Source organism: Heterodontus francisci, chromosome 41 (assembly GCF_036365525.1).
Source record: "Heterodontus francisci isolate sHetFra1 chromosome 41, sHetFra1.hap1, whole genome shotgun sequence".
In the NCBI taxonomy this organism is placed as follows: domain Eukaryota; kingdom Metazoa; phylum Chordata; class Chondrichthyes; order Heterodontiformes; family Heterodontidae; genus Heterodontus; species Heterodontus francisci.
In genome coordinates, this window is record NC_090411.1 from 16,499,441 (window position 1) to 16,525,138 (window position 25,698).

General features: G+C 44.9%; 1 protein-coding gene across 4 annotated transcripts; it reads right to left on the bottom strand.

The window, feature by feature from the left end:
* Positions 1 to 458: 458 nt before the first annotated feature.
* On the bottom strand, positions 459 to 25,124 carry txn2 (thioredoxin 2). 4 transcript variants are annotated; one of them, XM_068019368.1, is made up of 5 exons: positions 24,917 to 25,124; positions 22,818 to 23,095; positions 8,029 to 8,152; positions 4,475 to 4,594; positions 459 to 4,221 (listed from the first exon to the last, which is right to left on the bottom strand). In XM_068019368.1, the coding sequence occupies exons 2-5, from the start codon at positions 23,093 to 23,095 to the stop codon at positions 4,111 to 4,113; spliced, it is 633 nt and encodes a 210-aa protein (XP_067875469.1). In that variant the 5' UTR covers positions 24,917 to 25,124; the 3' UTR covers positions 459 to 4,110. The 4 variants fall into 4 exon arrangements, with proteins under 4 accessions (XP_067875469.1, XP_067875470.1, XP_067875472.1 ...); XM_068019369.1 differs by lacking the exon at positions 24,917 to 25,124 and adding an exon at positions 24,832 to 24,916; XM_068019371.1 differs by lacking the exon at positions 24,917 to 25,124 and adding an exon at positions 24,248 to 24,815.
* Between the last annotated feature and the right edge of the window lie 574 nt (positions 25,125 to 25,698).

The window sequence follows — 25,698 nt, forward strand, 5'->3', positions numbered from 1 at the left end:
AAGTATATCCTTCCTTAGCTAAGGAGACTAAAACTGTACACAATACTCCAGGTACATTCTCACCAAGACTCTATACAATTACAGCAAAGGCACTATAGAAATGCAAGTATTTCTTCCCTCCCCCCCCCCCCACCCCCCTCCACACCTTTAAGATGCTCCTTCAAACCTACCTCTTTGTTCTAATATCTACTTTGGTGGCTCAGTATTACACTATGTTTGCTATCACTCCTATGAAGCACCTTGGGATGTTTTAGTGAGGTGCTATAGAAATGCAAGTTGTCGTCAATCCTGGTTTCCTGTAAACCAGGCACCCAGGCTGATTTTCCCTTACCAATCCCAAGGACCAAATGTGGGAGCTCATCCTTATCCATGCTTAGTTTAGGCAACTCAACAAAGACCAGAGAATCAAGTTCTTGCGATGACTCAACATCTGTGAGGAAAAGATGGGGATGACGGGATTTTTAAAAACCATTTAATTTGCTATTAAAGTTTATTTATAATAAATCTATTACATTGGTGGCAAAAATTAACATTTTAAACAGTTAAAGTCAGAATTTGGTTACAAAATGAGCAATGTGAAAATCACAGGTTAAGGAGCTCAATTTGACAATTAAATTAAACCACTAACTCCTCATCCCAAGCCCTGCATCACCCGCGTGATCTGCCGCAAAGAAAATTCGGTTAGTGAAAAAGGTCTGTGCCTCTGCGCTGGGGAAGTGTGTGCTGGGAAAGAGGAGGGTGGGGGTAATATTGGAAGGATGCCAGTGCTGTTGGCAAAGACCTGTAATGTGCCTGGGTGTTTCAAACAGGTAATAGGCTTAAAATTCAGTGTGGTATTTATCTATCAGGTGCAAACTGTCAGGAAGAGAAGCAGCCAAAACTGCACATGAAAAGACAGCATTTTAGAACCACTTTGGGTCTATGGGATCATTGAGTGTTAAAACAAATGACCAGACACTAAAAGGGAACACAAGTCTTGCCCTTTAATAAATTCACTATGGCAGCTGGAAAGAATTACTGCATTAAAAGCTTTAGTCAAGTTAAACAGGTGTTAAATTCAAATCCTGAAAATAAACAGCAGCTCCAGTCCCAGATTGGGCCTCCCATGAAGTTTTTCAAAAACTGACTGCTGCCCTCATCACCCCCACCCGCCCAATCCATTATTGGCTCTTGGATCTCTCCTCAACCAAACTTACACCAGAGGCTGTCACTGAGCAGCTCCTGATAGTAAGACATGTGCTTGGAGCCCAGTGTTACCTACATGGCAATCACTGCGCTTCACACAAAGCACTTGTGACTAGGAGCTATGGTCAGGCGGGCCAAAGGTTTAGACCCACAATAGCACTTGCCACTCAAAACAGCCCATTTCTGTCTCAGATTTCACTGCTGCAGCCTTCCAGGATAAGCTTAGACAGTGACTGCCAGAAATCTATCAGGGTCATGCAGTTGAGATTGATCCTTCCTTCAATCCACTTCCAGATAAAAGCATTATCCAGCAACTGGTCACTGACAATTGATCAGGGCTGCAATGCTGGTGCATTCCCAACACTCCTCCCCCCATACACCAGCTCAGTTGCTTAGGCCAGTTTACTGGACCATTATTGCTCTGCTGGAGATAATTTAATTCAGATGAGACTGGTGTTTAAAGCCAAGGACCTTCCCACCAGGTAAAATATTTCAATGCTGTATTAAAAACTACAACTTTTGAGTTCTATCCAACTGAATTCACTGTGAAGGCCTCAGCCCCCAACATTCCATGATTGTTTTTAATGGGTTACTATAAACATTAACCAAGTTTGAGCAGACAGTTTATTAATGTACCTGGTTTGAATGGACATTCGTCACTGATTTCAGACTTGGGCAGAGTTGCATGGAACACCTGGCCATCAGCTTCCTGAAACATGACCAGTTTATTCAGAAGGGGTGTGGAATCCTGATTTCAGCCAAGGTTTTATTTGAGAGATTGATTGCGTTTCATTAATTTGGGGCATAATATGGCAGGAGATTCCTCACATTAATTGTGTGTAGTATGGTAGGAAGTAGATGTGACCACCCACAGTGCTGTTAGCTCCAGCACAGAATGCAGACCCACCAGTAGTGGGAAACAACTGAAATCACCATATTGCACCCCTGTAAATCAGCAGGTTCCTGACCCAATCCATCCACTCACTCACAGCTGATATACGGAACAAAGCGAGGCCCAGCTGAGGAAAGCATGAGGGAAAACAATGGGACCAGGACTCAACGTATGCTGGTTTTATTTTAAGCACCATTTAAACTTTGATTTTTTTTTACAATTTCTTTAACCTTTAGCTAATTACTGCATTTAGAAACCAATCATTTCCACCAAATCATGCAACACATCCAGTTTCATTGCACTGGACACAATTCAGGATTATATCTCTCTAATCTGCCAGGCACCGTCTGATTTGTCCAACGCTCAGAGCACTTGCTGATTGGGTAGGTGAAAAGCACCACTGGGAGACTGACACACTGAGGACACAGCTGCTAAAGAAAAGAGCCTCATATTTTCGGGTCAAGCTGACTCTCCTTCCCTCCCAGTGAATCGTTCAAATGGCCATTCTTGAAGGATGAGCCCAGACTGCGAGCATCGGCAGGCTATTTAACAGTGCGCTACACCACAGGGGAGCCACCAGCTTCATCTGTCCTCTCCCTAAATCCAGGGATACTGAGGCTCACTGCAACTGTGTCCCCGCCAAGTTCAGTACAGAGGAAGGATTGAACCCAGGGACCATCTGTTCCTGTGGCCCAGCACACCAGTCAGCAGTGCCCCCTGTAAATTGATTCAAGGATCCTGCCAGTTTTCATTTCTCTTTTAGATAACAGGCAGAGGCACTCCATGTGCTGGAGACCAGAGCTTTTTGGGTAGATGGGAAAAGAGGATAGAGAATAAATTCAGTACAAGTCCATGAACCAAGACTCCAAATAAACAGCTTCTGTGCTGTCCATATATTCATAATTATTCTATCCATTAGAATAGTCAAAATTCAAATTTCTTATTCAATCTGCTAAAGCTCAGCACCCAGCAGCGAAAAGCAAAGCTCACTTTTAACAAAACAGCATGATTACTCGCTGCCCCCGATCCCAGACTAGACAAAAGGAGACAGCACGTTTAGAATTAAAATATTGATTAACCAAAGAAACAGTTTGTGGCAAGATCCGTTTCAAACCCTTTCTTCACAGGAGGCGGAGATTAGCAGCACAGTTTCTCCAGCATCCAGGTCATTGCTTCTAATTGAATCGCTCCTGCTGGCAGAGCTAGAATGAGATTTTTAAGACATATTTTTAAATGGTAGATTCTCTCTGTTGTAATATGTCTAACACCCCCTTGTACTTTGTCTTACTGGCTGATCACAGTCACTTCCAATTCACGTCCAATGATCTGCCCTTTTTTTAAAAATCAAGACTCGCCAGTGACTGCAACAGGTCAATTCTGTCTCAGCCCCTCACCTACAAACATTTCTTCTGCTCACAGCTTCTGCTTGGTGCTATGCTGTTCAATGCAAGTCAGGTCAATGACTAGGATCGATGGTGAACTTCTTATTGTTAGCTGTCTGGTGTGAGACGCTGTGCAGCACCACACAGTCCAGAGGACATGCAGACATGGACAGTTGGGGGCACCGGGGTGGGGGGGGGGGCTCGGGGGGAGGAGGATGGAGAAGGACAAGTGAATTGATGAGACAGTGGAGTGGAACTGAAGATCACACACTGGCTGCTGGAGGTGTAAAGCAGAGCAGATGGAGCAGGGAAGACAGAAGAATTTCCTAGTGCTGTTGTAACAAGGTTCTACTGGCTGGAGGCTGCTACAAAGTAGCTGGAGTCAGTAGATTCTGTCGTGTTTGTTGTGTGACAGTGCTTAAAGATTTCAGAAGATGACAGGAGACAGAAGCCTCAGTTATGGCAAGATTTACTAGCTGTTGAGTGTGTGCAGAGGCAGGAATCTCAGCCAGCCAGGTAGTTTGCAGCAGCATCTCTGGACACAGGCCTACTTTACAAAACAAAGGAAACATGGAGCTGGGAAATGGAGGATCACACGACAGTCTTACAGCCATCCCGTAAAACCTTTACAGGGCATCAGTTCGGACACCATCAAATCAGCTTCTTGATGAAGACTTCTAGGTCATCTTCACTTTTAACGCCTACGAATTTGCCCACAACATCCCCATCCTTCACAGCGATTACAGTCGGGACCACAGTCACCTGCAAATCATTGGGCAAAACACAGGAATCTTATGTTTTCATTTGTGTAACTGGAACTCAAAATGAAAGAGTAAATGTTAGTTCACAATGCAGCTGTTTGTTGGAAATCGGTGGCTCAGAAGATATCTGGAGAAGGTTTTGGTTTCACTTTGGACCCTTTAAAAAACCCTGTGAGTTGGACAAAGAGCAGGCATTTTGAAATTTGGTTTTGACCTGCCTGGAGATCAGTGAGGAAGACCCAAAAAAGTGTTACCTCTCTCTGTAAAGGAATCCTGTATTTCAAAGATGGCAGATTCCTATTGCCTCCTGTCTGAGGAATCCCTGCATCAAGTGTAGTTCCTGCTGCCGCCTGCGTTTTAAGAAATCCTGAAATCTGAAGAAATCGTTTACTGCTATAAGACCCAAGCAGACCCATTGCTACACCCCTGATGAAAGACCTACGTGACACCTGCTGCAGTTGAATTGCCTTGAACGCCTACCCATCACAGACTGTTCATCAACCTCACCTGGAAAGACTTCGAGTGGCATTCAACTATTCGACTCTGGAACACCTCATCAAACCAAAGAACTTCCTACCAGAACATGACATACTAAGTTATTTTATTATTCCTTTTAGTCCTATGAAACAGCTGTAAACCAAAATCCTTTCTTCCCCGGTTAACTTTTTAAAAATATATATGTGTGTGTGCATGAGGGCTAGGAAAATAAGGAGCTTTTTGTATATTTTATTATTGGTTAAGACTTGTTTTTATAATAAATAGTTAATTTTGTTGTTGATTAAAGAATCGTAATTGGTGTGCTTTATTCTGGGGGACAAATAGAGTTTGTAATTGGCTGTTTTTCGGTAGGTGGGAAAATTTATTGATACGCTGTGACCCATAGAGAAATGGGACTGAATTAACAGTGCACTCCTCCCGCCTGGGTCATAACAAAAGTTACTATTGAATCTGCTTCCACCACCCTATCAATCAGTGCATTCCAGATAATCATAACTTGCTGCATAAAAAAAATTCTCATCTCCCTTCTGGTTCTTTTGTCACTTACCTTAAATCTGTGTCCTCTGGTTACTGACCTTCCTGCCAATGGAAACTGTTTCTCTTTATTTCCTCTTTCAAAACCCTTCACCTCTAATAAATTTCTCCTTAACCTTCTCTAAGGAGAGCAAACCAGGATCTCCGGTCTCTCCACATAACTGAAGTAAATAAAAGGGGAATGGGAACACCACTAGTCGAGCGCTGGAGATGATATAACAGACCCAGAATTATACTGCATTATGCAACGACTTACATTTTAGTCCATTGCCTTATGTAGGCAAACATGGCAGAAATTTTGTGCACAGCAAGACCCCAATTAGCAATGCGATAAACCACTTCATTGATTTTGGTGATGTTGGCCGGGGAAGGAATGTTGACCACTCCTAGTTCTGTCAATAGCACTGGGATCGTGTATCAGCTGAACCATCAGAACATAAAGATGGGGCCTCAAAATCTCACCTGAAGGGCAGCTCCTGCAATAACACAGCACTCCCTCAGTTGCAAAGGGTGGTTGGCCAACATCCTCAGATAAAGCATCAATCTTCAACCTTTTAATCCACAGACCAGAGTGCGACTAACTTTGGGAGAGCCAGGCTGCCACGAGAGTCGCACAAATGTTGCAACCGGGTATAATTGAAGATTTCCAGTTGTGCTGTGTGGAGTGGTTCTCCCAGGTTTCTGCATACTCCATCTTACGATATGCATGGAGCTAGTGCCCCCAAAGGCCACTCACCCTTAGGTACTCCACAGAGCTACATGGAAGAGAACCATTCCAGTTTACAATTATCCAGTCAAAACCTGAGGGGTTGGGGGGGTGGGGAGGGCGAAGAGAAGAAACACAAGTTGTGTGCGTGTTGCCAGATATAACATGCTCCAGGAACAGGAGCAGCAAACAAATCACATGGGCTTAACTCTTGTGCCCCATTAACTTATTAAGTGCACTGTGATTTTATGGTCTGATCAGATATCTTCTATTTAATCTGAAGTCTTACAATAACCAGACTTTTTTTTTTCCGAGTACAGAATATCTCTATGATCTGGAATGCACTGCCTGAAAGGTTGGTGAAAGCAGATTCAATAGTAACTTTCAAAAGGGAACTGGATCAATACTTAGAAAAGAAATTGCAGGAGTGTGGGGAACAGGGGAGTGGGATTAATTGGATAGCTTTCAAAGGCCAAATGGCTTCCTTCTGTGCTCTATGATTCTATCTATACCCTCTTCACCTCTCCAAGTCTCACCACTTCTGCAGCGCCTGCTGTAGAGCATCCTGGTACTATACCCTGACTTTCTGCAATGCCATCTGATGAAGCCTCACGAGGCCCCAGTTTCACCAACCTCCCAACCCCCTCCCCCAAACCTTTGGGAGGCCCCAGCTCCCTACTCGTGGCCTCTCAACAGTCCAGAGTATGAACTCAGCAGGGTGAGGTAAAACAAACCAACATTCGCCATTCGTTGACTCCTGCCTCTGTACCTCAACACCTAGGAATTCAGTCTGGGTCAAACATCAGTTCAATCCCCCTTCCAGATTTACTGTGCGTTCCATTCAGGAATGTCAGCACGATAAATCAACAAGCTGGACTGAACCCAAATTAAACAGGTCTGTTTAGCTGCTCTTGGGTGAACCAGTGAGCTTCTATTCACAGCAGTCAACCATGAAAACACAGATGCTGTGGATTCAGGTTAGATAAGACCCAATTAGCACAGGGAAGACAGTTTAAGAATACCTATACCAGTGGGACATAAAATGTTCAAGTTTGAATTGCACGACAGATTTCTTTCTCTAGCTCAATGTGTGAAATGCTAAATTGGGCCCAACTCAGATTGGAATTCAGACTTGTACAGTACACAGGGCTGGCGCCTGGGTTTTCCAGCAATCAACTAATTTTATGTACACTACGATAAGAAGTGGATCAATTGAGTGGCCCAGCCCCTCGGAGCAGCTGGACTCTGTACTGCACTATGCCAGAGTGTTACACTTTCACCTTTGTTTGTCTTCCCTAAATATCCTCTGCCTTCAGGACCACCTGATCCAAAAAAAGCTTCAGCCTCCAAATCCTCATCCCAAAGGGGAGACAAATATTGGCAATCAAGTTTGTCACTCACAGGACTGACAGGCACTTAGAACAATTAAGAAACTGTATGTGGTCCTGGATGACCTCCCATCTCCAAACCTCTGTAAACATGAGCTCATCCAAAGCTCTGCTGCCAGTGTTCTAACTTGCACCCAGTCCCATTCACCCATCACTCTGTGCTCACTGGTCAAGCAATGCCTTAATTTTAAAATTCTCATCCATGTTTTCAAATCCCTGCATGAGCCCAACCCCTCCCCATCTCTAACCTCCTCCAGTCCCACAACCCTCCAAGATCTCTGCGCTTCTCCAAAACTGGCCTCTTGCTTGTACTTATTAATACACTTAACTAGAAGTAACCGTGCCAGAGACCAACAGATTTACCAATTAAATCCAGGTCAGATACGGATGCTCATCTAACAATAAAAAAGAAACTGCTGAATATCACCAGCTCCATGAAGATGGTGCAGAGGGGGGGGGGCAGTATTTACCTTTTAGTGGAGCACTGACACCTCACAGCATTGTTCACATGGGAAACAATGCCGGGTTTTCAAAAGAAGCATTAAATCCCGTAAATTTGTTTCTGTTCTATTGTTTCATGTTCGGGATATATTTGACAAGTGAAGTTAAGTAAGTGTGGGAGTGGGGGCTTCTTAAAAAGTCCTTTTGCCCAGCATTAAGTAATGTGATCACATGCCCGTACGTTATACTCAATGGCGAGATCTGTGTGATCGTCTATGTCCACTTTTGCCATTACGACTTTCCCCTCCTGTTTCGCCACCATCTTCTCAAGTCTTGGACCAAGAACACGGCAAGGGTTGCACCACCTGATGGAGCAGACAGAGAAATGGTGAAGGCAGCTGCATTAACAAGGCCATGAATTACTTCATCAAATCTCGAGAGCCCACTCATCTTTGGGGCACAGTTCCCAGGAGCTCTCCAGTATCTCACCCAAATGGTCATTCTTCACAGTATACCAGATACACTGAGTCTAGACAGAATATTCCACTTCTCCATTGATTTGACCCTGTCCTTGGCCTATATCTACAGACACGGGTACCAGCAGAGGGCACCGGACAGTGATCAGAGTTTGGGACGCTAGCCGATTCCGCCCCTGTCCTATCCCAGAGACAAAGGCCAACAGTCAGCCGAGCAGAGATGAGCTAACCTAGTGAGGATGAGTGACTGAATCTGAGCCTGCCTTGGACTATACAACTCAGTACTATAATGGGCCGTGCATTTATTGACTGACACCAATGAGCCCTAGAAACCTGAGTATTCTAAGACAGGTGCAGAGCCAAATTTGATGATCATCTTTATTCTTCTCCTCCAGTTCTTGCACCCCACCCTCTCCAAGAAATAAGATTCTCGAGCCTTTCTCTACATCGCAGTGACATCAACTCTGGCCACTTTCCAAACCCTGAGGCTTCACCTGTATCTCAATGTCAGGATCAGCTGACAAACTCTGCAAGCTGTTTACACACCTGAGGATTCTACTGGCCTCAGCAGCTGTGAGATGGTGACACGACAGCGCTGTCCAACATCTCACCCTGATCTGCCTTGCTGCACCTGGTCACCTTCCGGGAGCACTGGGACATCCTATTTTTAGCACAAGTGTACAGTGCCCTGCCTTTCCTTAAATTCCATCAAGCATTTATCCACCCAGCTGTGCCACACACACTATTGTTGAGCTTTTAACACCTTGGAGCAGGTGAGGCTGCAGGACTGACTTCAAGAGCATTCCACAGCAATAAGCACCTTCATTTTATAAAAGAAATAGAAGATACAAGAAACAGACAGAAGACCAGTCAGCATCTAAGAGGGGAATACTTCATGGAGACTAAACTTTGACAAAGACTCCCTCCCAGATACATTAACCCCTCTGTCCATGCTGCACTTCCAGCACTTGTTTTAATTTTCATTTCTCCCCTTTTTTTCTCTACTAGTGTCAGCTGTGGTTCAGTTGGTAGCCTGGGGCAAAGAGTCACAGGTTCAAGGACCACTCAAGGAGACTGGAGCACAAAAATTTAGACTGACACTCTAGTGGAGGGAGCATCAACTGTTGGAGGTGTTGTCTTTCAGATGAGACGTTAAACTTGGCACCATCTGCTATCTCAGGTGGATGTAAAAGATCTCATAGCACTATTCGAAGAGCAGCAGGGGCGCTCTCCCTGATGTCCTGGCCAATATCTGTCCCTCAATCAGCAGTGAAACAGATTATCGAGTCATTACCACATTGCTTTTTGTGGGAGCTTGCTGTGTGCAAATTGGCTCTCGCATTTCCTACAACATTGACTTTAAAAAGAATTTAATTGGCTGTAAAGCGCTTTGGGATGTCCTGTGAGATAAGTGCATGTCTTCATTTCTAATTCCCTTCTGCCTCACACAAACATCAAGGTTAGGGCGTAGTTTAGCAAAAATGGCAAAACAATACGACAAATGCGCTGCCCAAAAGGGTGCTGGAAGTAGGTTCAATAGTGACTCTCAAAAGGGAATTAAATAAATATTAAAAAGAACACATTTGCAGGACTATGGGGAAAGAGCAGGGGAGTCAGACGAATTGGATAGCTCTTTCAAAGATCCAGCACAGGCACGATGGGCAAAACAGCCTGCTGTGCTGTATAAAGAAGAACAGTACAGAAACAGGCCATTCGGCCCTCCAAGCCGGCGCCGATCTTGATGCCTGCCTAAACTAAAACCTTCTGCACTTCCGGGGACCGTATCCCTCTATTCCCATCCTATTCATGCATAATTCTATGAAATGTAGAAACACGCAGCACATTTCTTGAACGATCAACCAGAATGAGAAACAAAGCTGAATTTTCTCTCTGCTCCTCCCTCCCCCTCCTCCCATCACCCATGATGGAGTGAATTCTTTGTGGCAGTGCTGACTCTGGCTGGATAACAATTGCAATGGCACTGCCCAATTGGTTGCCTCATATGATGGATGGCTAAGACAGTGAGTGGTTATTTAAGCATGGGAGGCATCACAGCTGGGCACAGTGGTGTCCTCACCCAATAACCACACACCATAGGGAAAGCAATCAGGAGCTGGGGCCCGGAGGAATTCGCCTCCCTCCACTCACCGGCAGCTCAGAGGTATGGGCACTGATTGCAGGGTGTCCAATGCTATATTGCTTCAATCCAGCTCGGCAATGGTTGCGCTGGTACCGAGTACATTATCAGTAAATCCTTGATCAGGCTGCAGTCTACTTTCAAGTAACACTGTGCACTGTGAGATCATTTATAGAAATCATTCATAGAGTAATAAACCAACAGGTTTTATTGATCTTTGATGACATCAATTCAACATTTACTACATATAGGAGGGTCTTAAGAACTCAAAGTCACATTAAACCAGTTAACTTTTGAATTGCCAGAACTGGCAAAGCTCCTGTCTCCCTGGGCTAGCCAGTTTAGTGAATTCCAGCTCAAACTATAATTGTTTGACCACCATTGTGAAACACAGCTACTGCAATGCCAGAAATTCCTGATCTACATTAGCACCATACTGGGTACCACACGGTCAGGCCACTGGGTACAGACTAAAGCTAATATTCAAGTAGAATAATACACGGATGCACAAGAAGCTAAAGGTATAACACTTTAAACAAGGACAATCTATGAGAAGTTAAATACCATTTTATAGAATCAGAACAGTTACACCACAGAAGGCGGCCATTCGGCCCATCACGTCTGTGCCAGCTCTTTGCAAGAGCAACTCACTTACCACTGTGGTCCCTTCTCCACAGCCATGCAAATTTTTTTCCCTTCAGGTAATTATGAAAATTTCTAGGTCATTATTCTTCAACAGATTATGGAACAAGGTTTATGGATGAAACAATGCTTTATAAATCTTCAACTGACTTAATGTGTCACATGGGTGACAATTACAACGTCAACCCTTGAAGTCTAGACGATGATTCAAAACTGAACTAGTCAAGCTGTTGGAGCAGTGATTAATACCCAAAAAATGGTTCTGATCACAGTTGGTGTTAATTCACAGACTTCCACTGCCTTGCTCTCATACATCCCTATGACAGCTCAGCCAGAGATCACAGATGCCATTGTCCCCATCTATGAACATGCCCTTGCAACAAGAATCTTTCGACCTGATTAATTTATGTTGCATAGACTAGGTTTGTACTTCAAAAGCAAAATACTGGGATGCTGGAAATCTGAAATACAAACGGAAAATGCTGCAAACAGATCTGGCAGCATCTGTGGTGAGAGAAGGAGCTAACATGGAATGTTTGTATTTTCTTGACTATAGAGAATAATGGATGGTCTAATTGAGGCAATTCAAAGAGGTGATAGGATAGATAGTGGAGAAACTATTTCCTCTGGTGAGGGAGTCCAGAACGAGGGGTGCATAACCTTAAAATTAGAGCTAAGCTGTTCAGGGGTGATACCAGGAAGCACTACTTCACACAAAGGGCAGTGGAAAATCGGGAACTCCCCCACCCCCAGAAAACTGATGTTGTGCATCAATTGAAAATGTCTCAACTAATATGGATAGATTTTTTTTTCTAGGCAAGAATATTAAAAGGTTACTACACACGATAAGAGTTCATGATGTCGGAGGTAACATATTAGAATGATTAGAGGATTGGTTAGCTAACAAGCAGCAGAGAGTAGGCATAAATGGGTCATTTTGGGGTTGGCAGGATGTAACTAATCGAGTGCCACAGGGAATCTGTGCTGGGGCCCCAACTATTTACAATCTACATCAATGACTTGGATAAAGGGATTGAATGTATGGTAGCTAAATTTGCACATGACACAAAGATAGGCAAGAGGACAAAGTCTACAAAGGGATATAGATAAAGTGAGTGGGCAAAAATTTGGCAGATGTAGAGTATAATGTGGAAAAATGTGAACTTGTCCACTTTGGCAGGAAAAATAGAAAAGAAGATTATTTAAATGGAAAGAGACTGTAGAACGTTGTTGTACAGGGGGATCTGGGTGTCCTGGTAAGTGAATCACAAATAGTATGCAGGTATAGCAAGTGATTAGGAAGGCAAATGGAATGTTGTCATTTAATGCAAGGGTAATAGAATATAAAAGTAGGAAAGTTTTGCTACAGTGTACAGGGCCTTGGTGAGACCACATCTGGATTACTATATACAGTTTTGGTCCCCTTAATAAAGAATAAAATTGCATTAGCAGTTCAGAGAAGGTTCACATGACGGATGCCCGGGATGAAGGGGTTATCTTATGAGGAAAGGTTGGACAGAAATGGGCCTAAAGCCATTCGAGTTTAGAAGAATGAGAGGTGATCTTATTGAAACATACAAGATCCTGAGGGGTCTTGACAGGGTGGATGCTGGAAGGATGTTTCCACTTATAGGTGAGACTAGAACCAAGGGACAGTTTAAAAATAAGAGATCTCCCACTTAAGACAGACATCAGAAGTAGTTTTTTTTCTCTCAGAGGGTCTGTGGAATTCACTTCCTCAGAGAGCAGTAGAGGCTGGGTTATTGAATATATTCAAGGCTGAGTTAGACTCTTGTTAGACAAGGGACTCAAGTGTTATGGGGAGCAGACAGGAAAGTGGAGTTGAGGCCACATTCAGATCAGCCATGATCTAATTAAACTGGAGGAACAAGCTCAAGGGGCTGAATGGCCTCCTGTTTCCACGTTCTGTAAACAGACAGTGATGGTTTACTGATTCTCGTGGAACTGGTGGACAGATCCAGATAGTTGTGTATATTAGTCGGCCCTTCAGAGACACAGGATTCTTTGAAAGCCAAAGTTTTGAAATCCCATTTACCTCCTATCTGAACTTAAACAATAACATATTGAAATCCCTCAGCCAAATCCCTAAAGTCCACACATACATGTCCAATTATCACAGGCCTTCCCCCAACCCCACTACTAGTTTAAGTACAAAGGCACAAGGTCCAATTTCAGCATTTCCATTGCAGCCCCAGCTCAGATCAGCACAGACCAGAGATGCAGCTTTCTGGTCAACACAATATACAGACACTCAAGTACCACTGAAGTATAGTCACTGTTGTAATGTAGGAAATATGGCAGCCAATTTGTGCATAGCAAGATCACACAAACAGCAATGTGATAAGGACCAGATAATCTGTTTGTGATGTTGGTTGAGGGATAAAAATATTGATCAGAACTCCGTGCTCTTATCAAATGGCAGAGCAGGCTCAAGGGGCCAAATGGCCTACTCCTGTTCTTCTTCACAATAGTGCTGTGGGATCATTTATGTCCACCTGAGAAAGCATATGGGACATTGATTTAATGTCTCACCTGAAAGACAATATCTCCGACAGTGCATCACTCCCTCAGTACTACACTTCATGCTCAAGTCTCTAGAGTAGGGCTCAAACCCAAAAATCAGAGTCGAGCGTGCTACTCACCAAGCCCACAGTACTTTTTACAGACAGCAAAACCTTCGCACCACAATGTGCTGTTGTAATCAACTCACTAGGATCGTGAAAATTTAGCTCAATTCACATTCCACATGAAGGACAAAACAAACACAGCACAAATGGGAAGGCAACAGAAACCAGTAAGCTATGTGAATATACAAAAGCAGGAACAGAGGAATATAGGAAAAGGAGTAGGCCCAACCATCTTTAGCTGCTTCAATGACCTTCCCTTCATCATATGGTCAAAGGTGAGGACGTTTGCTGATGACTGCATAGTTTTCAGTTCCATACGCAACTTTTGCAATAAAGCAGTCTGTGCCTTTGTGCTCTGATCAGCTGAAAACTTTCAAGGCGTTCAGTCACTCTGTCCTTAATTATACACCAGTAATTTCCCGGCAACAGATGTTAGGCTAACTGGTCTATAATTCTCTGCTTTCCCTCTCACCTTTCTTAAATAGGCAAGTGATGTATAATTTTCCTATCTAAAGAAACAGTTCCTATGGATTGGATTGGATCCTGCGACTGGGTGGCAAAGTGGCTCAGCAAACCTGCTATCAGCCTCTGGGGCCTGAGTCTAAATATGCTCATACTAATAGAGTGAGAGTGTCTCCATTCTCTGCAGGCTGGAAAGGTTCTTCACGAACCATCATTTTCCAGTCCTCACTGGATACAGGTGTGGTGCTGGAGGATTGGAGGACTGCTAACGCTGTCCCTCTGTTTAAAAAGGGAGCGAGGGATAGACCGCATAATTACACGCCAGTCAGTCTAACCTCAGTAGTGGGCAAAGTATTGGAATCTATTCTGAGACAGGATGAACTGTCAATTAGAAAGGCACAGGTTAATCAAGGGTGGTCAGCATGGATTCGTTAAGGGAAGATCTTGTTTGACCAACTTGATAACAAAAATTTTGAAGTAACAAGGAAGATAGATGAGGGTAGTGCAGTTGATGTGGTCTACATAGATTTTAGCAAGGCTTTTGACAAGGTCCCACATGGCAGACTGGTTAAAAAAATATAATTCCATGGGATCCAGGGAAATGCAGCAAGGTGGATACAAAATTGGCTCAGTGATAGTAAACAAAGGGCAATTGTTGACGGGTGTTTTTGCGACTGGAGGGCTGTTTCCAGTGGCATTCCACAAGGCTCAGTACTGGGTCCTCTACTTCTTGTGGTATATATTTGGTAGATTTGGTAAATGTAGGGGGCATGATCAAGAAGTTTGTAGACGACACAAAGATTGGCCGTGTGGTAGATGGCGAGGAGGATAGCTATAGGTTGCAGGAAGATATTGATGGTCTGGTCAGATGGGCAGAAAAGTGGCAAATGGAATTCAACCCAGAGAAGTGTGAGGTGATGCATTTGGGGAGGTCAAATAAGGGAAAGGAATACACAATTAATGGGAAAACACAGAGATGTGTAGGGGAAGTGAGGGACCTTGGAGCAAATATCCACAGATCCCTGAAGGTAGCAGGACAGGTCAATAAGGTGGTTAAGAAGGCATATGGAATCCTTTCCTTTATTAGCTGAGGTATAGGACATAACAGCGGGAAGGTTATGCTGGAACTGTATAAATCATTGGTTAGGCCACCACTTGAATAGTGCGCGCAGTTCTGGTCACCTCATTACAGAAAGGATGTAATTGCAGTACAGGGGGTACAGAGGAGATTTACGAGGATGTTGCCGGGACTGGAAAAATGCAGCTATGAGAAAAGACTGGATAGGTTGGGGTTGCTCTCCTTGGAATAGAGAAGGCTGAGGGGAGATCTAATTGAAATGTACAAAATTTTGAGGGGCCTACATAGAGTGGAGGTGAAGGCTGTTTACCTTAGAAGAGAAGTCAGTGACTGGTAGAAAGATTAGAGGGGAGATGAGGAAATGTTTTTTCACCCAGAGGGTGGTGGGGGGTCTGGAACTCACTGCCTGGAAGGGTAATAGAGGCAGAAACCCTCAACTCATTCAGAAGACGACTGGATATGCACCTCAAGTGCCGTAACCTGCAGGGCTACGGACCAAATGCTGAAAGGTGCAATTAGAATGGGTGGATCATTTTCGGCTGGCACAGACACGATGGGCCAATTGGCCTCTTTCGGTGCCGTAAACTTTCTATGAAATGACTTTGTGCATCATCTCCCATGACTCCACCATCTAGAAGGACAAGGGCATCAGGCACACGGGCAATATATGCCAACCTTCCCAATGACACCCACATCCTAAGAATGAATCATAAAATAGAATAAACTCAGTTGCTACAGAGTGCAGCCCAGTAAGAACTGAGTTGAGACTGCATGAACTTTAAATGGCACTCACCTGGCAAAAACCATTTAGGTCACCTCAGCTGCTGTGAAAGATAGTTTATGCACTTTGTTGGGCCGTTTAGAGAGCTTTAATTTGTTTCTCACCCACAGCATGGTGGATCTGGGATTGTGCAATGGTAACAGCTGAAACATGTTCTGTTCCTTAGAATAAGCATCCCTTATCTTGATGAACACTAAAATTCACAAGGAGCCAAAGGCAATCAACTAAGGCAAAAGATCAGTACTTTGATTCTCTTCACGAGGTTCAAACTTGCTGTTTATTCCACCCAAACAATGCAGCTCCACATATATTTTATATGCATTAACAAAAACAGGTAGGAAACACTGAAATTTTTCCAAGATATACTTCCTTTTTTCACCAACAGAAACTCCAAGCTGAGCCTAAAACCACCACTTCTCTGGTTTCGCTCCTGAAGGCAGACTCAAAACCACAATACTCAGCAGGCATCAACAGATTCCCAATACCTCAGCCAGGTGGCTATTCAGCATGAATGAACTTGAATAGCAAGTACTGGCAGGACATTCCTGCTTAGACCTAGGCTTAGAAAATTAAGCAATGGTTTCTGGGTATTGTCCTAGACATTCCTGTGAGCACTCCACTACATGTCCATGCTGTGTTAGTGTCAGCTCTCTGCAGTGTGTAAGGCGGTCATAGGTTCAAGCCTCACTCCAGAGACTTGAGCATAGAATCGCGGCTAACACTCCCAGCACAGCACTGAGGGAGTGCTACACGGTCAAAAGTGTAGTCTTTCAGATGAAACATAGGAATGGTAGCATAGTAGTAATGTTACTGGACTAGAAATCCAGAGGCCTGGACAAATGCCCTGGAGATGAGTTCAAATCCTACCATGGCAGCTGGGGGAATTTAAATTTAATTTTTTAAAATCTGGAATAAAAAGCTAATACTAGTAAGGGTGACTATGAAACTACCAGGCTGTTGTAAATACCCATCTGGTTCACTAATGTCCTTGACAAAAGAAAACCCACCTTACCGAGTCTGGCCGACATGTGACGGGCAAGGAAATCTCCTGCTGATTACCACTACTACCCTCCATCAGTTGATGAATCAGTGCTCCTCCATGTTGAGCGCCACTTGGAAGCACAGAGTAGCAAGGGCACAGAGTGTACTCTGGGTGGGGGACTTCAAGACCCATCACAAAGAATGGCTTGGTAACACCACTGTTAACCGAGCTAGCCGTGTAGTGGAAGAAGCTCGACACCATCCAGGACAAGGCAGCCTGCTTGAATGGCAACCCCTCCACAGCTGGTGCACAGTGGCAACAGTGTGTACCATCTACAGTAGGGTTGTCCAACCTTTTTGGGCGGAGGGCCGCACTGCAATTTTTGCTTGGCCTGGGGGAGGCCGGTGTGCAAATTTCGAAAGATAAAGGCATTAAAAATTAATCTAAGAAAAACAGCAGCATTTTTGTGAAGAAGCTTTAAATGAGAAGATTAATTTTCTTGTCACTATATTGAAAACTGATTTATTGACATACCTGGGATTGTTTTTGCTTTAATAAGTAGTCAGTCTCTGCCCACACACTTAATGTAGCGTTGCAGAGTATTCTGGATAGATGTCCACCTTTCAGAAGAGACCTTAATCTCTCTCCCCCCCCCCCTCTCCCCGCGCTGGGCGTGTGTGTGGTGGGGGCGCGTGCGTGGGTGTGTTGTCTCGTTCTCTCTCTCCGCTCCCCTCCAGAACTAGAGGACACAGATTGAAAGTTTTTTGCAAAAGGTGCAGGGGGAATATGAGGAAGACGTTTTTATGCAGCAGGTGGTAATGACCTGGAACACGCTGGCCAGAAGGCGGAAGTGGAGACAATCAATGACGTCAAGAGGAAGTTGGATGGCCACCTGAGAGAAATAGACTTGCAGGGCTATGGGGATGGAGCTAGGGAGTGGGACTGACTGTCTCGCTCCGTGGAGACACAGCATTGGCTCCATGGACAGAATGGCCTCCTTCTGTGCCGTAAGTAAACGACTGACTCTCTTTTCCCCTCCCTCCCTCTCTCTGGCTGTCTCTCTCTCTCTCTCTCCTTCCCTCCGTCCATCCCTGTCTGTCTCTCTCTCTGAGGCAGGCTTTTATTAAAAAGTCAGAACCTGCCGGAAAACTCCGAGCCTGTTGGGAAACGGCTGTTCCCGATGTCAGTAGCTGTCACCTCTGAAACTGACAATGATCTTTTTTTAGAAGAACTGACTTTTAAAAGAACTGAAAAGTGTGTTCAACTCTGTAACCTGTGAAACTGAGAGCGCAATAGTTTAACAGCCGGTTCTGACAAAGGGAAATTTCTCAACTCCGATCACAGTGAGGATGAGGAATGGCCCTGGGAACAGTTTACACCCGGATCCTGACCTGTGGACCATATGTTGGACAACCCTGATCTACGATGCACTGCAGCAACTTGCCAAGGCTCCTTCGACAGCACCTTCCAAAGCCATGACCTCTACCATCTAGAGGAACAAGGGAAGCAGGTGCATGGAACCACCACCTGCAAGTTCCCATCCAAGTCACACACAATCCTGATTGGAACTCTATCACCATTCCTTCATTGTTCCTGGGTGAAAATGCTGGAACTCCCTCCCTAATATCACAATGGGTATACCTACAGCACACAAGGCCTGCAGCAGTTCAAGCAGGTGGCTCTGTACCATCTTCTCAAGGGCAATTAGGAATGGGCAATAAATACTGGCCTCGCCAATGACGCTCACATCCCACAACAAATAAAAAACACAAGGCCCCGTCTTCTCAGGGTAAATGTAAAAGATCCCATGTCACTATTTTGAAGAGCAGGGATGTTCTCTCCGGTGTTTTGGCCAATATTTATCCCTCAACTATTACTACAAAAACCAGATTATCTGGTCATTATCAAATTGCTGTTTGTGGGGCCTTCCTGTGTGCAAATTAGCAGCTGTGTTTCCGACATTACAACAGTACCACACTTCAAAAATTATTTCATTAGCTGTGAAGCACTTTCAGAAGTTCTGAGATTGTGAAAGGCACTATATAAATACAAGTCCTTTCTTTTTAGGGACTGCTTCTTTAGAACCAGTAAAGTTAGCGGAGTCACAAGAGGGGGAGGGGTCACTGTCCCTTTAAAACGATTACACACATATGTATGATGCTCTGAAGACACACCAGGGTCCCCTTCAATTCCTCTCAACCACCAGTAGGAAGCAAGGCCTGACCTCCACTTGATAGCTTCAGTTCAGAGTCGCAGACTAGCACACCTCAGCACTGCCACACTGTGCAACGTGATTGTGAAGAAAACGTTCCACAGGCAAATGGATTGGAGTCCAATCACTCCTTCTTTGGTTGGGAAAGGTGAAAGATGGCACCAAGGTTGGAATGAGGACAGGAGAGGAGTGGAGGAGTTGAAAGACTCCAAGCTCGGGTTTTTAAAAGCATGCACAATAGTGGAGGTAAAGGGAAGGCCAGGGGATGCAAGGACTTCACTGTTATAGTTCTGTCAAAGAATGGGCCAGAATGAGAGGTGCCCCAAGGAGAAAGTGCAAGAAAGCTTCTTTGCAGCATAGGAGGAGCATAAAGTGAGGGCCAGTGCTGTCGTTTTCAAAAAAGCTTCCCATTTATGAAACATCACATCCAGTGTGTGTGCACTTGAAAGGCTAGGACCAGGTTCAGCTGTGATACTCCTATAGTCAAATAGCCTGTTGGCATTCACTGGGCTCAGAGAAACAGCAGGACCCAAGGAGCATACTCCAACCAATCAAGGCATTTGGGGGTGGTGGCAGGAGAGGGAGGTGGCAAAAAACGGGTGGCTGTTATTCCTTCCTCACTCAACTGGCTCAAGGGAATATCACCTGCAAGTTCCTCGCCAAGTCACGCACCACCCTGACTTGGAAATATAATCGCCGTTCCTTCATCATTGTTGAATCGAAATCTTGGAACTCACTCCCTAACAGCACTGCGGGAGTACCTTCACCAAATGAACTGCAGGGATTCACCACAACCTTCTGAAGGACAATTAGGGCTGGGCAATAAATGCTGGCCTTGCCAGCTACGCCCATATCATGTGAAGGAATAAAAGAAATTAAACAGCATTGCTGTGCCTTTTTCTGTCCCTGAGCCATAGTTCTGCAGCCCCTGATTTAACTTTCAATGCGGAGACATTTTTTCAGGCTTTATGCTGTGGGGCTGCAATGCTGCTAAGCCAAGGAAGGACACTGCAACTCCTGGGAGGTACAAGCTTGTGAAAACACATCCCTTCCTTGGAAGACCAGAATGCAAATTCCAACTTAAGCAGCTGGAAGGAATTGTCTTCCTTTCACTCTCTGCACAAGAGCACAAATGAGTACAGACATGTTCTCCACCTCATTGCCAGAGGTACAAGCCCATAACATAAAATACCAAACTCACCACAAATAAGGACTCAATTCACATTCGCAGCGTGATCGCTAAAAGAAGTGGGGGAAATGGAAAAATGGGAATTCACAGCCGAAGCGTTACTTTTGAAGTGCACTCACTTATGTAGGTAAACGCAGCAACCAATTTGTGCAGAATCGTACCGCACAGACAGTACTGTGATGAATCTGTGCTTGGTAGTTGCCTATGACTTGGAGATCTCCCTGATCCTCTGAAGTGAGCTATGAAAGTCTGAACAGGTAGAAAATAAACATGATTTACTTTCACAGTTGCTCCTCAGTCCACCTCCCTGGCATCATTCTCCTGTGGTGCTATACTATCTGTCACCACACCAAAAAAAAACTTGCATTTATATAATGTAAAGAGCTTTACAGCCAATTAAATACTTCTGAAGTATAGCTTATTGTAACGTAGGAAACGCCAAAGCTAATTTGCATATAGCAAGTTCCCACAAATAGCAATGATAATTACCAAATAATCTGTTTTAATGATGTTGATTGAGGGTTAAATATTGGTCAGGACAAGGGGCAGATGCCTCTGCTGCTCTTCAAATAAAGGGCAGATAGGGTGTCGGTTCAAAATACGGTTCCTCCAACAGTGCAGCACACCCTCAGTACCACACTGGAGTGTCAGTGCTTAAGTTACTGAAGTGGGACTTGAATCCACAACCTTCTGACTGACAGGCAAGTGTGCTGCCACTGACACCACAGGCAGTTAAAAGATCTTTCCAACATGGTAGCTCCTCCCTGGTATATCCATCCAAGGTTCCATTTATTATCTGCAAGCTGCCAGTCGTCAACATCAGTGACAAGCTCCCTTGGTGATGATGGCCCACTTCAGCTCCTCCATCATTACTGAGTCCTGGGTTCCTGTCCCATCAGTTTATCCTAACTGGCTGTTGTCCAGTAAGCATCTATCTATTGTCTGCACAAGATTTCAAGTGAAGATGGACCAACTTGGGTAGCAGAGTGCATCGAAGGGGAAGTTAGATAAATACAATAGGGAGAAAGGAATAGCAGTATATGCTGATAGGGTTAGATGAAGAGGATTGGGAGAAGGATCAATAGAGCGTAAACAGAGACACCAGTGGAATGGTCAGTGTGGTGTAAAAGCTAGGTAAATGGCTGCCTGTCAAGCTCTGGATGAGTTGCAACTTCTTACAATTCTGTGCACCAAACTTTAAGGATGCCAAGGCCTTGGAGAAGAGATTTACAAGAATGGTACTAGGGATGAGGGACTTCAGTTATGTGGAAAAATTCGAGAAGCTGGGGTTGTTCTCCTTAAAGCAGAGTCATGGAAAGATTTAGCAAAGTGTTCAAAATCATAAAAGCTTCTTGAATAATGATGGGCTGAATGGTTTTTCTGTGCTGTATGATTCTGTTCTGTAACTGTAACAGTAAAGCTGAAGCCACCATGTAACAGTTCTCACCAGCAACCGGTTCGGATATCAATTCTATCCACCACCCTGCCTCCAGTAAAGGCCTGCTATCTGACCCGAACCCAACAGGACCCAACGACATTTATCGGGTTTGGCATTTGGGGTCGGGTCAGATCAGACACGCTCGATCACCACCTCAGGCAAGTAACTCTACTGTTAATTTACTTTTTGGACTTTAAAGTTAGTTTTATTACAGTTATTTTAAGCTTGTGCAGGTAAGGAACAAAATGAAAAACGGAAGGTAAATGGTCGCGTCGTGTCGGGAAAAAATGGAAGGACTCGGGCTTGGGGTCGGGTCTCATTTGCAGACCTGAGCAGGCCTTTAGCCTCCAGGCCCTGATTAATCCAAGCTGAGCTCCAGATCCCATCCTGTTCCAACTTCAGAACACTGCCCACCCGCTCCACTCCCTCACTGCCTGCATTAAGAGTGGGAATGGGGCCAAGAGGCCAGCAGAATCACTTCAACTGCCACTTCATCTGTGATCAGTTAACTCAGCACAGATCAAAGGTCTGGTCAGCATGACTGAGTAATTATAAGCTGTCGTGTAGCTCTAAAACATTGGGAAGCTAAATAAACTCATTCAAGGGAAAAAAAACATGGCTGGCAGAAGTCAATACGTGAGGCATTGACTTGTAGCTTTAACAGATATATGCAGCAGGAAGTCCCCAGGATCGATTGCCAATCTGCTGAGTTAGCTAATCTCAGTCAAAGAGGTAGCAAATGCGTCAACATTTCTGAAATGGTTAGGGTGGGAAGTGATCCAGGTTCTCACGCTCAGTCACAATGAAGCGTTGCTGCAAGTGGATTTAAAGATGTACGGCAAGAGCAGAATTGGGCTCAGTTACAATGCCTCCAGTGTAGGGCAAACCCACTGCCATTTAAACAATGGCCACTTGGACAACTAGCACCTCAAAATGCACTGAAGAAGGAAACTCAACAAGCAATTAAAAAAAAGTATCAACTCACCCTGCGTGGAAATCCACTAAGACTGGCTTCTTGCTGTTAATGACCCGGTCAGTGAAATCCATCTGGCTCTGTATGTTGAAGGAGACGCTGCAGGCAGGAGATACGCAAAACCCTCTGACAGTGGTGGGACCTGCTTGGCGTTGGGAGGAAGTCTCGGTGGCGTGCCAGGAGAGGGAGCTCAGATGTGGAAGGAACGCTGAGGACTGAGACCGCACTGGGCCAGAGGACTTCCTAAGAGTCAGGGACATGAGTCTCCTCAGCAAAAACCTCTGAGCCATCTGTAAAAGCAGGCTGTTCATGTTAAGACATATAAACAATTCCAAGTGTGAATGCATTAAAGCAGCAGCCTGCAGTTGCCTCACTTATAAATATGGGAACAAGAAGAGGCCATTCAGCTCAGAGGCTTTTTTTGCAAGTTAGATCACGTCTGGTGTCACAGACCAATGGGTGCATCACACAACAGTTGAACTAAATTTATTAATTCCTGCAACAAGTGATGCTCCATTCCAACCAGCAAAATTCCAGGATCAGTCCCCTGCTCGGTGCTAGATTAGCTCTCAGACTGCATGGCAATAGGATGGAGGGGCAGTCCCAGAGTGGAGTGAAGACATCAGCCACAATCCCAACAAGAGTGGCAAACCATACCTATGTACTATGTGGAGACCAGACAAGGACACAGGCTTAACTGTGTCTCTCCAGTGACTGAGTAGTCTCCCAACAGGTCTCATACCTCAACACATGGATAAAATACTTGAGGGCACCTGGTATGGAATAGACTCGAGGGGCTGAATGGCCTACTTCTGTTCCTATGTTTGTTTATGGAACTGTTTCCTGGCAAAAAGTCGATGCCTTCCCACCTAAGGACATAGTGTAGACCCTTCATTGCCTCTGCAGCTGAGCTTGGCAGAATCAGCTCAGACCAGGGAATTTTCTATTCAATAGGAGCTAGTACATGGAAGGGAATTTAATACTAAGCCAAGAGAGAAGAAACTTTATTGAAAAAATGGTGCTTCAACAGCCTGTACAGATTCACATCCATGCATTTCTCTTGTACCTATAGAATCTCTGCTGTACCGAGTGCGAAAGGAATATCCTACTGGCAAAGGAATCAAGCTGCTCACATGGGATGCTCAGATATCTGTCCTAGCAGCCACCTGCATGACTCAGATGCACTCTGACATATTGGGGGGGGGGGGGGGGGGGGTGGCAGTGTAAGACGAGTGCAATTTTAAACACACAACAGAACACAAGCAATAGAACTGGTGTTACTCCCTGACGTGCAGTAGTTCAGTGTGAGCAGCTACTCTCAACAGTGTAACAGGCAACTTACAGATCAACAAATAAACTGCGATACCACAGATCAAGTTCATAATTATTCACTTGAATGGGCTAAGAGCACAATACAGCTGAACTAAAATGTATTACTCAACTTTTCTCCCAACTCAACCACTTCGAAAGTTGAGGACTCAGAAGTGCAGATGCCCACACTATTATTTCACCCTACTCTAACTGCTCACAGGCAAACCTGTTCTCACTTGTTTTAACACTGGGGAAAGAGGGCAAGGGATTATACTTAAACCTAGTTACATGTTCAGCAGAAACCACTCATGGCCACTGTATTACAACAAGGGAGCAAGAACCAGTTTGATTTCTCTCCTCCCCAACCCTGCCACCCACATCCCCAACACCCTGCCCATCCTGGATCTGCTCAGGTTGACTCTAATGCTCCAAGCTTGTCCCAGCTGACAGCGAGTTCAAAAGGCGAGAGATCAAGCTTACAACATTCCTAAACTGTAGATGCGTGCACCAGCCACCATGCAGGCAATTAGATTTCTCTTCAACTGAATCTTCTTTAAAAAAAGTGATAGCGAATATCGAAGCCATTTCAAAGGGGGGGGGGGGGGAAGAGAGAAGAGATAGAGACGGAGGTGGCAAAGGGGAAGCAGACGGGGGGTGGTAAGAAGTTAGGAGAAGGGGTGTCACAAGGTCAAGGTCTCTCCTAACAACTGGCTACCTCTCCTCTCCCCGATAACCACAAGGCCTAGTTGTTCAGCCGGGTCGGTGTCTCCCTACCCTCAGCCCGCCCACCTCCCACTCACCTCTCCTGCTACCACACGCTGCCAAAGCCACTTCCGGCCTAACCCGCCATCACTTCCTGGAAACGGATTCCCAGACGCCTTCGCGGTTTGGAACCAGCGCAGGCGCACAATTCCTTACTTTTCATACCCACAACGGAGGGTGATTGTTTCTATCTTTTGGCTTGTGGCGGGGGGAAAGCTGCGCTGAAATTAGAGTGACAGAGCTGGCGCTTTAGCCACCATCTTTGTACAGGAGCGTGTAGCCAGTAGTGGGCGGGGCTAGCTTGCTGTCACGTGTAGAGGGCCAGACCCCGCCCAGTTGACATTGCAGGCACTGGCTTAGGCTCCTCTTAGTCTTTGCAGTTTCCCCTTTTGAAGTATCTCGGTATGTTGAGTTAAAGCAGCTACGCAACAGCTTGCATTTATTTTTTTTAATAATAACTACAAGATGTTGAAGACATAAGCAAAATCATAGGGTGGAAAAGGGCTGTCACAAATGTTGTCAATCAAATTTGTTGGTTGAGTTTTCCCCTCTGCTCCAAATCTTGAAATTGCCCCAGATATTCCCATACCTGTTTCTTTATACAAGGTAATGTCTCTGATTAAAGGAACACTGTCTTATTAAAGGGGGAGCCCTGTGCTGAGTGAGGGACAGTGATACTGGTACCATGCTGGTCAACAATGCCCCCTCTAAATTGGCACAGCTATCTGCTGCTGATCACTATCCTGCGCTGGGTGTGAGTCGATATTTGTATTAGGACAGGACTGCACTGCATTGGGATGCCGCCTCTATTATGGCTGAA